At 43.9% G+C, this 16,811-nt stretch overlaps 1 protein-coding gene and 1 non-coding gene across 23 annotated transcripts in view; both read left to right on the top strand.

The window, feature by feature from the left end:
• Positions 1 to 16,811, top strand: part of CYRIB (CYFIP related Rac1 interactor B) — a 151,718-nt gene that overhangs the window by 125,195 nt on the left and 9,712 nt on the right. For 19 of the 22 annotated variants that reach the window (XM_066379525.1, XM_066379523.1, XM_066379520.1 and 16 more), the window contains 6 exons: positions 80 to 201; positions 4,738 to 4,843; positions 10,828 to 10,964; positions 12,471 to 12,548; positions 15,453 to 15,569; positions 16,580 to 16,659. In XM_066379525.1, coding sequence (XP_066235622.1) covers positions 80 to 201; positions 4,738 to 4,843; positions 10,828 to 10,964; positions 12,471 to 12,548; positions 15,453 to 15,569; positions 16,580 to 16,659 — 640 coding nt within the window. The remainder of the gene's footprint in view (positions 1 to 79; positions 202 to 4,737; positions 4,844 to 10,827; positions 10,965 to 12,470; positions 12,549 to 15,452; positions 15,570 to 16,579; positions 16,660 to 16,811) is intronic. The other 3 variants (XM_066379529.1, XM_066379530.1, XM_066379528.1) reach the window with 2 other exon arrangements.
• TRNAA-AGC (transfer RNA alanine (anticodon AGC)) lies at positions 1,952 to 2,027 on the top strand. The gene has a single exon. It is a non-coding gene; the product is annotated as a tRNA-Ala (tRNA).

Below are 16,811 nucleotides of genomic sequence, written 5' to 3'. Positions count from 1 at the left end.
GCAATTTGAATTGTTTAAAGTTATGTGTACTAAAAAATTCATATGACTCTGAACTTTCTTGTGCTTTCCTGCTATTTAGATGCCCAGCCTACAGAGTCTGAGAAGGAAATTTATAATCAGGTGAATGTAGTATTAAAAGATGCAGAAGGTATCTTGGAGGACTTGCAGTCATATAGAGGAGCTGGCCATGAAATACGAGAGGTAAAGCATAAACATTTTCCAGTGAACTAAGATTTGCTCTGTCCCCTGTTTTAATCTCTGTTGCTTTCTATACTTTGGAATTCTATATTGCTTGTTGTGTGTTTTATTTAAAGGAACATCACTTGCATTATTTCAAAAGTGGTTGCAATATATATGAGTAAAAGGAAAACGGGTGTTTTACAAATATGTAATTTATATTAAAGACAATTTATTTCCTTGATTGCTCTCCTTTATTTCCTGAAGTTTACTGTAGCCATTGGTACCCACTGGCACTTTTGCTTGGAGGGGAGAGAGTTTGACTTTCTTTGCCTTTTGGTCTTACGTGTCTGCTTCCTGCTCCTGAGCTTCCTAGGGCAGCCCTGAGAGCACCCTGTGGGCGGGGCTCCCCCGGCTCTGCCTGATGACTAGACCCCGCGGAGCAGATGTTTGCTGTGGTCCCTCAGCTTGCTCATCCCGGCCTCTGAACTTATCCAGGTGTCTTCCACTCATCTCTTTTTCCATTTCTTCTGGGGTTTTTTTTTTTTGTTGTTTTCTTTTCTTTTTTCCAGAAGAAGCTGTGTCTCTACTTCTTTTTTTTTTTTTTTTTTTTTTCTTTTTTCATTTTTCTGAAGCTGGAAACAGGGAGAGACAGTCAGACAGACTCCCGCATGCGCCCGACCGGGATCCACCCGGCACGCCCACCAGGGGCGACGCTCTGCCCACCAGGGGGCGATGCTCTGCCCATCCTGGGCGTCGCCATGTTGCGACCAGAGCCACTCTAGCGCCTGAGGCAGAGGCCACAGAGCCATCCCCAGCGCCCGGGCCATCTTTGCTCCAATGGAGCCTTGGCTGCAGGAGGGGAAGAGAGAGACAGAGAGGAAAGCGCGGCGGAGGGGTGGAGAAGCAAATGGGCGCTTCTCCTGTGTGCCCTGGCCGGGAATCGAACCCGGGTCCTCTGCACGCTAGGCCGACGCTCTACCGCTGAGCCAACCGGCCAGGGCGTGTCTCTACTTCTTAACAAGGCTATCTTCTCTACCCATTCTCCTCTGGAACTTTGATTCTTTCTTCTCTGAATATGTCTGTTTTTTTCTGTGTTCCTGATCTCTTCTCAGCGCACACACCTGCTCATGCCCAGCTGCCCCGTGCTTCCCGGAGAGACCTCAGGCCCTTTTTCTTTCTCGCCGTGTTAGAAGGCATAGCCCGCACTCTGTCTTCGTCTCCCCCACCCTCTGTCTCTGTTGCTCCTCTTTGTAACGAGCAATGCACCAGCTGCCAAGGGTCATCTGTCGGGTTGACAGTCCCATCCCGTTTGGTTCCCTTACTGGCACCTGGAGCACTAGTGAAGGCAGAATTAAGTGCCAGCACCAGAACATGACAGTTCAAGGAATGCTTTGGACTCAAGGCCACAGGCCACAAGTTTGGGTGATTGCTATAAAGCAGGAGAGAGTTAAGTGATTCCATGGTTTCTGATTGAGCAGTTGGGATGTCTTGAATTGGGGGGAAGTATAGAAAATGTGGGCTCCAGCATGACCGGTGGTGGCACAGCGGGTCAAGTGTCGACCTGGAACCCTGAGGTCGCCGGTTCAAAGCCCTGGGCTTGCCCTGTCAAGGCTCATATGGGAGTTGATGCTTCCTGCTCCTCCCCCCTTCCCTCCCTCTCTCTCTCTCTCTCTCTCTCTCTCTCTCTCCTTTCTCTCTAAAAATGAATAAATAAAATCTAAAATTAAAAAATAAGTCAGTAAGGATATTGATTTTAAAAAGAAAGAAAGAAGCCCTGGCCGGTTGGCTCAGCGGTAGAGCGTCGGCCTAGCGTGCGGAAGACCCGGGTTCGATTCCCGGCCAGGGCACACAGGAGAAGCGCCCATTTGCTTCTCCACCCCTCTGCCGCACCTTCCTCTCTGTCTCTCTCTTCCCCTCCCACAGCCAAGGCTCCATTGGAGCAAAGATGGCCCGGGCGCTGGGGATGGCTCTGTGGCCTCTGCCCCAGGCGCTAGAGTGGCTCTAGTCGCAACATGGTGACTCCCAGGATGGGCAGAGCATCGCCCCCTGGTGGGCAGAGTGTCGCCCCATGGTGGGCGTGCCGGGTGGATCCCGGTCGGGCGCATGCGGGAGTCTGTCTGACTGTCTCTCCCTGTTTCCAGCTTCAGAAAAATGCAAAAAAAAAAAAGAAAGAAAGAAAGAAAGAAAACGTGGGCTCCGTTCTTCACCTCACGTGACTGGGCTGCTTGCTCCTGAGTGTCTTGTGTACTTTCTTGCCTTTGTTTGTGTCTGGAATGTGCCCTTTATTTTCTCCTTTTCCTATTCAGTTCCTGCCCTTTCTTGAAACCCAGTGGTCTCAACCTCCCCTTTCTCCTTTGCCCTAGTACTTCACACACATTTCTTTTATTGTCACCATCACTTAAGAAGAACCGTTGCTGTTTGATGAGTTTTCTCCCCCAGTGCACATCCAGCGTGAGGAGGCTTAGCCTGGTTCTGCCTGCTTTGTGTTGTCAGTGCCTGCACAGTGCTTTGGGAGCAGCTGGGAGCAGTCGAAGAAGAAATAGAAGCACTTTTCTCGCCAGTATCATTAGCTTCAGTAAAACCTTAAGATTTTAGTTAAGGAAAGCATGTGACTATTTCTGTGAAATTCAAGATTTCTAAACATTTAAACATACTTTGAAAAATCAGCATTATGAAAGTAGAAGATTTAGATGATTAATAAGCAGGGTTCTAATTTACTAATTGGTAAGGTATTCTTTCCCTACAGGTCATACCAGTTCACAGATCATTCTGAAATATTTCATGGTTTCTCCTTGTTGGTTATTAGTGCTACAGTTTATTTTAAATTGTTCATCAGTGTTATATTAGACTTCTTCTTTCAAGTTTGTTTTATAATTGAATTCTTATCAACTGGTTACAGTTACATTCATGAACAATAAATAAAAAGTATCATTATCTATTTGATATTTGTAAAGGTGGAATTAGGGTTTTTTAAAAGCTTCCCAAGTAGAAGGGTTGATCTGCTTCTATGGGTGATGTTTGATAGAGCACCTGATAGTATGAGAATGAGCTGGTATTCAGAAAATCATTTTAAGATCCTTGCAAGAAAAGTTGAACAGGCTTCTCAAGAGAAAAAAAAAACAAATTTAAAATTTTTATCTATTTGCTCATTTCCTAAATAATAAAGAAAATAAACATATTTTTACTACTTGCTATAAAACATTGCTGAGATGGGTCTTGAGGCTAAAAGAGCTTTTCCTGTATAGCAGGATAATATCACAGTCCCTTGAAAGATTCATATGCATGTAATATGAAATAAAGATTGTTACCTGTTGTAATGTCAGATTTTTTTAAACATTAAAATATTTCTAGACGGTTACATAAATGGGATTTACTTGAAACTCCTGTTGTGTTTAAGCATCATTTAAAATTTTTTATATTAAAAAGTCAAGAAAATTTGAATGTAGTGGCAAGCTTATAAAGAAAATTGCTTGACAATATATATCCCATTTACTTAGTCCATAGGTAATTTTTTCAGAGAATCTTCTAAATTTATGTGGTTTCAATTTTATTTCACATTCTTGCCTTTTGGTTTTGTGTAGATAGAGTTAGAGTACTAGGGACTTGGGAAAATCTAAATGAGTCAGTATCTCCCGATAATGTTTATAAGCAATCCCCACAGCCCTCCCTGGGTATGAGTTTCAGCTTTCAGATGGGTGTTTCGCTTGCTTGAAGATGTCAGAGAATGCAAACCAGGTTGTTGAGAAAAGCATAAAGTTCCACAAAGAATTAAGAGCATCAATAAGCAAAAGAAAGATGAAAGTAAGAAAATATATTTCTTTGGGAAAATAAGCCTCTATTGAATAGATTTACAAAAGATTACCTAGTGGTTTAAAAGCCTGGGCATAGCACGAGGCACACACACCGTATATTAGGGGCTCCAGATTGTGGTTTACTCTCCCCTTTCAGATTTGAAACTAGTTTTTACCTTATGCAGGGAAACCTGACCAAACTTGGACGCCAGCCAAGTATTTTAGTTACAGGAAATAAGCAGGACAACTTCTGAATCACATATTTCAAGTCGATTTGGGTTGGGAAGAGTTTGATAGGTTTCTTAAAGCTAGTTTGTCCCTTAAAATTGGAATTATTGAAAGTTTCATACCTATTCCACAGTTGGCATCGTATTGTCTTTCTTTTTGGTTTCTTTTTATTCCGCTAAAACAATTCTTTGGTAAAGAACTACTAAGAAAGCCTGTCTGTGACATGGGATACTCTATAAAATGGTTTCTTTTTGTGGCTCTGAAAGGTCCCAAAGCATAATATATTTAACAAACATCTACTGTGTCCTCTCTTATTCCATTATATCAGTATTCATTGCTAAGGTAACTAAAAGTTTTTATAATAGGTTTAAGGTTCATGGAGTTGAGAAGGCCCACTCTCAGCTTTCCGGCGTCCATTATTCTGCATTTTGTAGATATGCCAGTGTTTCTGATGTTAGCTGAATCTGTGTTTTAATGTAAAAACAATACTCTTCTTATTTTTAGAAATCTTAACTATTTTTTTCTTTGGACTCTGAAGGCCATCCAGCACCCAGCCGACGAGAAGTTACAAGAGAAAGCGTGGGGTGCTGTGGTCCCCCTAGTAGGCAAATTAAAGAAATTTTATGAATTTTCTCAGAGGTTAGGTAAGTTGAAAGTTTTGTAATTATGACTCTCCTAGTGAAAAAGACATCTATTGTAAGATTACAGTGTAAACCTAAGTCTTTATTAAAACCATTCTCTTCGACAAACTATGATTTCTACAGGAAATCTGATTTCATTGGGGTCTAAAGGGTTCGAGCACAAGAAACCGCTTGGTAGGATTACTCTCCAGCTCCACAGCAGATCCTTTCCCGCGTGGAGGAACTAACCCACAGGCCTCTGGGTTGTTGAGATTGTGGTATTCTTAAAGTCATTGCTGGTTCTGATCTGTTCATATATCTAAAACGGCACGTTGAGAACTAGGAAGCTAATGATATACCCAAAGTTTTCTATGAAGTTATTAAAGCAAAAAGAATCTAAAACCATTTGCTTTTTCCCTTGCATGGGAAAAACTATTGCAAGATCAGATTTGTGCCTTCAGTACTATGAGTGAACAAATTAGCATTGCGTTTTTTGGAGGAGGTGGGTAAGATCGAGACATTTAGCTGCCCCTGTGATCTGAAAGATGTACATGGAAGGGCTGTTTTGTGTGAAACCGTGGACATGAAGAAGTTACAGATGTGTCAGAAATCTGAAACATTTAAATTTAAGTTCTTGACACGTTTTATAGTTTTGAGTTTTGAATCTTATAAATGTTATGTATTTTAAATGAGTACTTGCAATTTGGTAAGAACCATTCTATAAGATAGTCATAAGCTAAACTTAGACCTGAGCTGTGATTTGTTTAGCCCATAGTTTTTAAAAATTCGTTAGATGCCAGGTTTAAAATTTGGTAATGTTTGTGTTTTGTTGTTTATAAGTCTCTCGCTATTTGATTTAAAAAATAGCTTAGAGCCTGACCTGTGGTGGCGCAGTGGGATAAAGCGTTGACCTGGAAGTGCTGAGGTTGCCGGCTCGAAACCCTGGGCTTGCCTGGTCAAGGCACATGGGAGTTAATGCTTCCAGCTCCTCCCCCCTTCTCTCTCTCTGTCTCTCCTCTCTCTCTCTCTCTGTCTCTCTTTCTGTCTCTCCTCTCCCCCCCCCTCCCTCTCCTCTCTAAAAAAAAAAAAAAGAATAAAAAAAAAATTTAAAAAAAAAAAGCCTGGATACCAGTTGATGAATTGATCACCGGAGCTAAGTGACAGACCATCTCTGTGTTCATTTGGTCATGTGCTTTCTAGTTTGCAATAGGTTCCTATTACTTCCTAGTTTTTTATACCTTGATTGTCATACTATTTTATATTAGGTACTTGGTCATTGGTGTTTGCAACTTCTGCTTTAAATTTGAAGTTCTCTTTTTTAAAAAATGCCTGCTTTAAAAAAGTAAAGATAGTTGCTGTTTCTCCTTAGATGCAGTATACACTATTAAATGTAACGACAAATAAGACTTGAGATAGAAGTATCTTATAAATTATCCTTTTCTTACTAGAAACAAGAATTGTAATTTATTTTCCCAAGTACAACACTCTTTGCCTTTTGGCCGATTATCTACAGTCTGTGTAGCGTTATGGCCTCAGACTACTAGCCTTGGTCTTTTCATTCTGGTTATCTTGACTCCTTCAGATTTAGGGGGGTTTTTTGTGCTGCTAGTTTCTGGCTGCATTTATAGTTGAATTGCTGTAGATGGTGCTCTGGTCCTCCTAAAGCTCATTTTGAACTCTTAACATTTGCCAGTAAAAAAAATGATTGTGAAATAGGCAAAACCAGTCAGGCTTACGTGCTTCCTTATATTTAACTACTGGAATTAAATCAGGCTGCTGGCATATGCTCCGTTATGGGTGCTCTGCTCCATTTCAGCAGCGGCTTAGTAATGCAGCTACACAACAGCAAAGAGCTGTTGGTTTCCTTGCTGTCGTGTGGAAGCCTGGAGCCCTCATCATTGTACTCTGGCGGCTTCTGTAACATTAAGGGCGAAGTATGAGTTTAGATCTGATGGCTTACTCATCTCTTGTTGAAGAACCTGGCTGGTAACATTTCCAGTTTTCTTCTTTCCGGGATGCATGTCCTTGCTTGCGTACGATAGGAACTCAGTGTTTGTTGAATGAATAAGTGATGCATTAATGAATACTCATATCTGCTGTATCAAATATGTGTTGGGTATTTAGGAGGAGTAATAAATGAATTTTAGGCTTTGTTGGTATAGTGGCCTATGTTCAGATTCTGGTGTTTGCTGCTTATTATCTGAGTGGTCTTGGCCACGTCGTTTAAATTCTCTGAGCTTTAGTATCTATCATATCTGGACCCGCAGTGTGTTGAGTCCTCTGCTTTGTGTCCACAAAAGCTCTCTTGTCTCTTCTCTTCCTGCCTTGCTGTTGAGCCAGAGATGAGTTAAGCTCTGCAGACAGCATACGGAGCCCCACGCGGTTTCAGTGTCTTTCTGTCTCGGGGAGAGGGTAGCGGGGCCCTGATCTCTTGCTGGTTTGCATATTTATGGAGGGACAGGAAAGGGATTACTTGTCTAATTTGGAAGATACTAAGCTTTGTACCTTGGCGGCCTGGGAAGCATCCTGGTCTTGTCTGTCTTGGTCTGAGTACTTTCTGGTTGAGATGTAGCCTGAGGGAGGGTTACGTGATCAGAGAGTAGACAGACTTTCTCTCTCCTCAGTCTTTGTCCCTCCTGTTCCAGGGGCCACTTCCAGGGGTCGTAGTGAGTGAGTGTATCCAATATGTTGACTCCTTTTCACTGGGCTGAATTTACCAAAATCTGTCGAAAGGTCCCAGAGTGCCCACAATGATCGTAGTCATGTCTCTTGGCTGTCTTTTTTTTTTTTTTTTTTTGACAGAGACAGGAAGGGAGAGTGATGAGAAGCATCAGTTCTTCGTTGATTGCTTTCTCATATGTGCCTTGATGGGGAGCTCCAGCAGAGCGAGTGACCCTTGCTCAAGCCAGCGACCTCGCGCTCAAGCTGGTGAGCCTGCGCTCAAGCAGGCAACTTCGGGGTGTCAAACCTGGGTCCTCTGCCTCCTAGTCTGATGCTCTATCCACTGCGCCACCGCCTGGTCAGGCTCTTAGCTGTCTGAAATCCCCACAGAGCCATCCTTTGGGTTCTCTGATATCAGAGTCAAGGACTGGTCTTTGATAGTGGGTGATGGTGAGCGTGAACAGCCCTGGTCGGGTCTCTCCAGGGAACTTTCTTAGAGCCTTTCCTTCCTCGGCATCCGAGCATTTCCCCTTTGTGTTCCTTTTATTTTTCCTATTCTCTTTCTTGCAATCTTCTTACATAGCTTTGGCTTCTGCACTGGTTTACCAACTAGAAGAATTATAACTGTGTGGTGTTGTTTCAGGACCCTCATCGGAGACCAATCCCTGTGTCATTTCCTTTGGCCTCCCTTGCTTGCCATCAGCTAGACTGGCCCACCTTCTGGAACCCTCTGTCTTTGGTTCCCCTCCTGGCGCTGGGTGTTTAGGCCAGTAGGACTCTTGTGTCAGCAGAGGAACCCAAAGCGAGAGGCGATCTAGCTGCTGCAAAGGCAGATAAGCAACCTTAGCATCTCGAGTCCCCTTTTACAGTAGATCTGTCATTGAGGGCTTCAGCCGTCCCTGGACGGAAGGTCTCAAAGTTCATTGGCCATCCCAGCTCAGCCAAGTGACCTGAGTCCAGCCTAGTGGGGGAGGTCTCTAATTCCCCCAGTGATAGAGTGCTTTGAGTGCTGAAATTAACCCAGATACTTGATAAAATCTAAGAAATGCAAAATGTTTTGATAACAGTCCTGTTTTGTAACAGTGTATGTGCGTGCGTGTGTGTTTGTGTTTGTGTGTATGTGTGTGTGAATGGTTTTTCCAGTTCTCATATCTCTCAAACTTGGCTCTCCACTTAACATTAACGTTGACACATAGAACAAGTCTTGGGAAATATAAACCATTTTTTAAAGTAGCCAGAAAAGTGTTATTCCTTTTAATTGATTTTCATACCCATGCCCAGCTCGATGAAGTGGAGAGTTTAAATGCTAATCAGATGGTACCACTCCCCCACTTACTAGTTTATCCAGAGATGTGAGGGACAGCGGGCCAGGACACTTCACATGGCACACACGTTCCGTGCGTATAGGTTCAGTCTGGGGTCATTCTCCTCCATGCGCTCTGTCCACCGTATTGGTCTTACAACTGCTGTGTCAGCTCTGGCTCCCTGCCCTGTCTGCAAAGTCTTCCTCATCCTACGGGGACACTCCAGTCTCAGCCTTGGTGTCCCTTACTCAGGGAAGTCTTTTTCTGAGCCTTCAATGAGGTGAGCTTCCATTTTTATACCTTTTCATTATACCAGGTATTTCTTCTTAACACACATCACAGCTGTAATGATTTCTCTTTCTTCTCTCTGTATAATCAGGGGCCAGGTGGCCGTAGGTCTACCTTCATCTCTGTTTCTCTGGTGCCTGGTACACAGTAGGTAGTCAGTATGTTTTGGGGTTTTTTTACAATATTTTTTTCTGATACACATAGGTTATTTTATTTATTTATTTTTTACAGAGACAGAGAGAGGGATAGATAGGGACAGACAGACAGGAACGGAGAGAAATGAGAAGCATCAATCATCAGTTTTTTGTTGCGACACCTTAGTTGTTCATTGATTGCTTTCTCATATGTGCCTTGACTGCGGGCCTTCAGCGGACCGAGTAACCCCTTGCTCAAGCCAGCGACCTTGAGTCCAAGCTGGTAAGCATTTTTTGCTCAAACCAGATGAGCCTGCACTCAAGCTGGCGACTTTGGGGTCTCGAACCTGTGTCCTCCGCATTTCAGTCTAACGCTCCATCCACTGTGCCACCGTCCAATTAGGCTCAGTATGTTTTTTGATTTAGTGTGATAGGATATTAGTTACCATTTGGCATTATTGTGTGGATGACAAATATCTGTGTAGTGTCTAGTGCGATACCTGGCACATAACAGATGCATAAGAAGTACCTAGGGTTGGTAGTAATCAGCCCATTAACATTTTACAAGGTTACAGGAGGTGAGACAGAATGTTGCTTTATTTGAGAGACAGGTTATTATGTAGAAAGAATAGGGCTGTAGAGTCAGAAACACTGGCATTTCCTAGCTGCACCCTTGCAGGTCTGATCTCTTTGAAACTCAGTTTACCCATCTGTAATACCCATGTCACGACTGATGGTGAAAGTTAAGTAGAGACTAGGTTAAGCTCACAGTGTGAATGTAGGTGTATAATTAGGTCTCAATCAATAGTAGAGCTGGTATATTTTAGGTTAAGGTTTGATGATCTGACATAAATTTACTATCAATAAATATTTGTTTATTAATCTGAAACTTATTAAATCATATCACCATCGAACTGTAAACTTTTTCTCTGAATTGAATCTAGCATTGTTTTCTGATTCTGTAATCTGTAACTGAATTAGTTTGACTTCTCTTTTTTTTTAATGAAATATCACTATTTCCATTTTTAAGCACAGCATTTATTAGCTTGGCTTTCTAAAAGTAATACTTATTTTAAAGGGCACATTTTACTTATTTAGAATATTTATAGATCATCCTGAGATGCCAAATTTTTACAAAACTCAGAAAGCTAATTATTCAACCAAATATTTTCTTTAATAACTGCAAGAAAGCAGTCTCTGTTTATAAATAAACAGCATATTCAAAGTATGAGGTGCAAATCATTCATGTATAGGCGTGCACAGATTTGACAGTGGACATGGCACTGATACAGAAGTTCCTTAATTGTAGGTGACACGACCCTTTCATAAAAATCAGCACCATGGAGTGGTAACTGGTGTATAAAATGTGGCCTTCGATCCTGGTTTAATTCATCTTACACTTTGCATTATTTTGAATTTGGGTTTATAGAATTGCAAAATTGAATTAGTCTTTTTAAGGTTTTTATTCTATTAACAATATTAGTTTGAGTGATTGTACTTAGATAATCTGGATTTTAAAGAATACTTTTATGGGAATTGAAATCATGAATTTATAAATTGTTACTTTCTAGTTAACAGATATCGGGGATACAAACAACATTTTAACTTTTCTTTTCCTTAGAAGCAGCATTAAGAGGTCTTCTGGGAGCCCTGACAAGCACGCCATACTCCCCCACCCAGCATCTAGAGCGAGAGCAGGCTCTTGCTAAGCAGTTTGCAGAAATTCTTCATTTCACACTCCGGTTTGATGAACTCAAGGTAGGCTTTCTTGCTCGACTTGACTGTGTGAGAATCATGAGCCTCAGTGACCACTGAGTGGGAATGCCTGGAGACCTGGCTGAGATGTGTAAGTGATGCCTGGTGGTCCTTAGCAAACATGGAAAACTGGGTTTAAAAATTACAGAAGGTCTTGCCTGACCTCTGGTGGTTCAGTGCACTGAGTGTCGACCTGGAACACTGAGGTCGCCAGTTGGAAACCCTGGGCTTGCTCTATTAAGTCACATACAAGAAGCAATCAATGAACAACTGAAGTGAAGGAACTAGGATCTCATTCTCTTTGTCTCTCTCTAAAATCAATAAATCTTTTGATATATGCATAGCAAATCACCCAGTATTCAGTCTGCATTTAACTTCATTTAAAAACTATCTCTGAAACAATAATATTGACATTTTCTAATATTTTTTCCCTTTTCTGTTCACTCCCAGTTTATTCTCCACTTTCTTTTATATAAAAATGTTAAAATACCACCCCCGTCAGTTTTTCTCCCTCCCTCCCTCCCTACTGCCCCCTGTTGTTAGACGGAGAGTCCATAGAAACAGTGATCAGATCCCCGGGAGACCTGGTCCGCGTTCGGCCTGGCCCGGCAGCCAGGTGCGAGGCAGGTCGGACGGCTCCGGGCCGCGGGTACCTACCTGGTCTAGGAAGTGGACAAGTGGGATGCCTAACGTCAGCGTTTTATGATTGCGTCTTAGATGGCTGTTCTCTTTTATTAACACTTTGGGCATGAATGACTTACATGTCCAATTGTAGTCTGTGTGAAGATTGTCCTACAGACCGTGTATGCGTACTTTTATTGTAATTCTGAAACAAGAGCCTAAGCATTTTTTCTTGTGTTTGTGTATTTGGAAATACTATTTTTTGACAACCTTTTAGTATATTACATGAAATTATTGAAAAGAACAATAAAAATATACTGACGATGACTAAAAAGCCGTCAGTACAGTGTGTTATTTTCCCTCAAGGACCGAGTACAGTGGTGGTAACATAATTGAAGTGCAGAAAGTCACTTGGTGGTGATAGTGGTTTCAGTTACCACATTTCCCCATGTATAAGATGTACCCCTTTCCAAAAATATCTCAGGTCTAAAAACTGGGTGTGTCTTACGCAGTGGCTTTAGACTTTTTTTAACTTATATTTCCCACTTTTTGCGCTTGTTTTGCACTCATTGTTGCAGTGATTCGTCATCAGAGAGGACAAGCTAATGGATGGGAGTTTTGACAGTGATGAGGAGTTGTATGAATTTCATGATGGATAAAACTTGAGTTCAATAACTTTATGTCATACATTTTTTTCAAATATCAGGCCCCAAATTTAAGGCGTGTCTTATACATGGGAGTGTCTTATACATGGGGAAATATGGTATCAAAATGATATCACACATTGGGAATGTTACTCAGCTAGTTAAAACTGTATTTAGGTCTTTCACTTAATTTTTGCATCGTCGTTTGGTACATAATACATTTTCCTTTCCTCGATGTCTTTAGATGACAAACCCTGCCATACAGAATGACTTCAGCTACTACAGAAGGACACTGAGTCGTATGAGGATTAATAATGTTCCAGTAAGTTAACACGGTGCAGAGGGGTGTGGTGATAACTCATCTCTCAGTGTGTTCTGTTTGTTCTTTTATCTGTTCACTCATCTGCTCATTCATTCTGATAGTTAAAGCCGGTAATTAAGTTGGTAACTATGGGCTACCACAGCTGTGGGAAGACAGAGCAAAAGGCAACAGACCATGTGGTGTTTACCTTTTCCCCTTAAATTCCTATGACTACTTCAGTAAAATTACTTTTTGTCTAGATAGCATTGATAGTTACCAGATAGATTGCTCTATGTGTTCTCATTTTAATGGCATAACAGTTTGTGAGTGAGTAGTTTTGAGTGTTCTGTCCCCATATTCTTAGAACAGAAGACCCCTGGGATGGGAGGAAGACTAATGGTGACAGGAGCGGAGAGTGGGCCTTGGCCTTGGAGCACGCCTGTGCCTGACCGCTTGAGAAGGGGCTTCTCTGCCTGGTCCTTGGCTGGCAGAGCGCCTCTTCTGGCTTCTGTAGGCTTGTCAGCCTCTTGACTTCTCTCTGAAGCTCTTTCATTTGTCTCCCTCCAAGGATCCAAATACCATAAGTAAAACATGATATGTGCAGAAAATGTTATCTTTTTCTTTAGGTATTTTGAGGGCCTCCATCGTGTGGGAAGAGTCATTTCCAGGATTAGGCCCAGATGGTTTAATAAAGAAATACTATATAAGGTTGGAAAGAGTGCTGAGTGGTGTGCCAGGCTAAAAAATACCAAAGGAGATCCTCGTTTCTTTCACTGAGTGACTGTTTTATGACATGGTTGCTCCTAAGATGGGCCCTGGGGCGGAGGAAAGAGTTCTTTTCCAAGGAGCATCTTTTCTTTGCATTGACCAGATTCTATGTGGTCTAATTCCTGCCTCGACTGAATTCTGCGTGGTCTAATTCCTGCCTCGGCTGGATTCTGCGTGGTCTAATTCCTGCCTCGGCTGGATTCTGTGTGGTCTAATTCCTGCCTCGGCTGGATTCTGTGTGGTCTAATTTCTGCCTCGGCTGGATTCTATGTGGTCTTAATTCTTGCCTCGGCTGGATTCTGTGTGGTCTAGTTCCTGCCTCGGCTGGATTCTGCGTGGTCTAGTTCCTGCCTCGGCTGGATTCTGTGTGGTCTTAATTCCTGCCTCGGCTGGATTCTATGGGGTCTAATTCCTGCCTCGGCTGGATTCTGTGTGGTCTAATTCCTGCCTCGGCTGGATTCTGTGTGGTCTAATTCCTGCCTCGGCTGGATTCTGCGTGGTCTAATTCCTGCCTCGGCTGGATTCTGCGTGGTCTAGTTCCTGCCTCGGCTGGGTTCTATGTGGTCTAGTTCCTGCCTCGGCTGGATTCTGTGTGGTCTAGTTCCTGCCTCGGCTGGGTTCTATGTGGTCTAGTTCCTGCCTCGGCTGGATTCTGTGTGGTCTAGTTCCTGCCTCGGCTGGATTCTGTGTGGTCTAATTCCTGCCTCGGCTGGATTCTGTGTGGTCTAGTTCCTGCCTCGGCTGGATTCTGCGTGGTCTAGTTCCTGCCACGGCTGGATTCTGCGTGGTCTAGTTCCTGCCTCGGCTGGATTCTATGTGGTCTAGTTCCTGCTTCGGCTGGATTCTGTGTGGTCTAGTTCCTGCCTCGGCTGGATTCTGCGTGGTCTAGTTCCTGCCTCGGCTGGATTCTGTGTGGTCTAGTTCCTGCCTCGGCTGGATTCTGTGTGGTCTAATTCCTGCCTCGGCTGGATTCTGTGTGGTCTAGTTCCTGCCTCGGCTGGATTCTATGTGGTCTTAATTCCTGCCAAGACCGACCTTATCATTGGTCTACTTCATACCCACCACGTAAAATAAAATAAAATAAAAGCAAAACTCAATTCCTTAAGTCTGTCATCCTTCCATCACTCAGGGCCCAGCACATCAAAGTCACCGTGTACCGCCTTTCACAGTCAGTAATTATAAAATCCAGTCCTTGTCACATGTAGGGTCTCAGGCCTCTTCCCTGCCTTATCCGTTGTTACCTCTGTCCCGTTCTCTCTCTGGTGATTGTCCTATAGCAGTGGAACTCATTTTGTGACCGATAGTCTGTCTTTTTGGTACAATCTGCCCATCATCAGTTAATTTTCTTTAGAAAGTTGACTTCGTTGTCATTTTCCCTAACACTTGAATTGTTTCTCCACCACAGACAGAAGGTCTGAGGCAGCGTTTAAGGCCCTCTGCAGTCTGACCCCCACATCTGCCCAGCCTTGTCTGTCGCGAGTTGCTGCCCCTTATTACACTGACTGCATTGAGTTACATGGACTCACTCTTCCAAGCCATTAGAAAGCGTGCTCGTCCCCTCCACTGACCGGGGGCCCTGCCCCTCATCGCTGCGGAAGCCTAACTTCCCGAGTCTGTTCTCATTGCTCCTGGTCTGCTTCGTTTTTCTCAGCTCCATCTGCCATGGTCCCCTCTTCACATGTTATTGTGGGTGCTGTGTGCTCCTGGTGGGGGCAGGGTGCAAGGTCACCGTCGTCCTTCTGTCTTCTTTAGTAGCTTTAGAGTCCTCCCTGTACACAGAAGGCACGCCGTTACGTTTTATTTCATCGCTTAATGTCGTTTAAAATAGAGGGTGGGCAGAAGCAGTTTTAATTGTTCATATAAAAAAATACAATAATTAATAATAATACAAGAATAAACTCTGTTTTATGTACTCAGAACTATAAACCTACTTTTGCCCCACCCACCCTATATTTTTAAAGAAGTTATCTTTTTAAAAATAAATTGCTTAGTATATTTTATAGTCTTTCTATTTGTGACGATTACTTGAGGTTCTATCTTATAATTTAAGAGTATTTATTACATTAATTTAGCAAGCATTAGTGAGAACAGGCAGTCGGCCTAATTCATATTTTCTAATTGATGAACTGATACCACGCGCTCTTATTCTCCACACAGGCAGAGGGAGAGAACGAGGTAAACAACGAACTGGCAAACCGAATGTCTCTGTTCTATGCCGAGGCGACGCCCATGCTGAAAACCTTGAGCGATGCCACAACGAAGTTTGTATCAGAGGTAAGAGTGGCCGAGGGAGCTGTTTGCATTGCTGCTCTCCGCCTGTCTGCAGACTGGTGCTCGCAGGAGCCCGTGACCTTAAAATGAACCACCGTCTCTAAGCTGCTAGACCCCCAGGTGTGTGCACTGAGTGTGTCCCCTTCTGGGAGGCCCACGTGTGCCCGCCTGTTTGCAGTCTCTCTCTGGGTGTACAGTCCACCCCTTAACAGTGTGGTGACCAGACCAGTGTCGATTTCCCCCCCAACCCTGCCCCTCTGCAGTCCCGCCTGCCTCAGGGAATAGTACCACCGGACAGGTACCCCTCGTGTGTCAGGCTTCACTTGACTGCGCTTCCCAGTGGTGCACTTTTTACAAGCTGGAGGCAAGACCGTCCGCCAACCCAAAGAGGAGGCCTCGCCTTGCTGCGGCTGCCTGGCCCGCCCTGCAGCGTCTCCGAGGGCTGCCTGCACAGCAGTGCCTCACGCCGGTTGTCCTGAATTCCTGGTCTTGCCCCCCCCACCCCGCCAGCAGTCTTCTTGGCTCTCTCTCTCTCATATACGCTGACTGAGAACGGGCCTCCTCTCTCGCTCCCTTTCCAGATGAGTGCGGCACCCTCTCCCCTGGGTTATGGCGTTCACGTTCTGACTGTTCTTTCACTCCTGCCCCGCTAGTCCTTTCTCTGGGAACAGGCCAGTAAGCTTCTTAACACAAACCACACTCCCTTCCCTCCCTGCTTGGACTCTTTCCAGTGACACCCGCGCCGTCGGGCTGACGTCCACCTGCCGCGTGGCCCGTGAGCCTGCCCGCGAGCCTGCCCGTGTGCCAGCGCCTCGCAGGAGAGGCGTCTTGGCTGTCTGGCTGTGGCTGTGGCCCAGCGCTCAGACCCGCACCTAGAATCCAGGGCAGTTTTTACAAAACTTAGAGTGGGAACCAATTTCAAAGTTGCTAATTTTTCATGGTATGCTGGGTTTAAAATTTCCTTACCTGCTGTTTGTCACTTTTACCCTTCTTGTTCTCTGTGCCCTTTACAGAACAAGAATTTGCCGATAGAAAACACCACAGACTGCCTGAGCACCATGGCCAGCGTGTGCCGAGTCATGCTGGAGACGCCGTGAGTGTCCCGGCGTCCTCTGGAGGGGGTTGTCCAGAGAGCAGGGGGCACATGTGGAAGGTGGAAATTAGCTGTCTCCCAGCTGACCAACGTTAATATGTGAACAGAATTAAAATAACTTGGCCGCTTAAAGGCACTCCTGCGTCAGTGTG

This window comes from Saccopteryx leptura, chromosome 3 (assembly GCF_036850995.1).
Source record: "Saccopteryx leptura isolate mSacLep1 chromosome 3, mSacLep1_pri_phased_curated, whole genome shotgun sequence".
NCBI lineage: Eukaryota > Metazoa > Chordata > Mammalia > Chiroptera > Emballonuridae > Saccopteryx > Saccopteryx leptura.
This window is presented reverse-complemented; position numbering and strand designations above follow the sequence as displayed.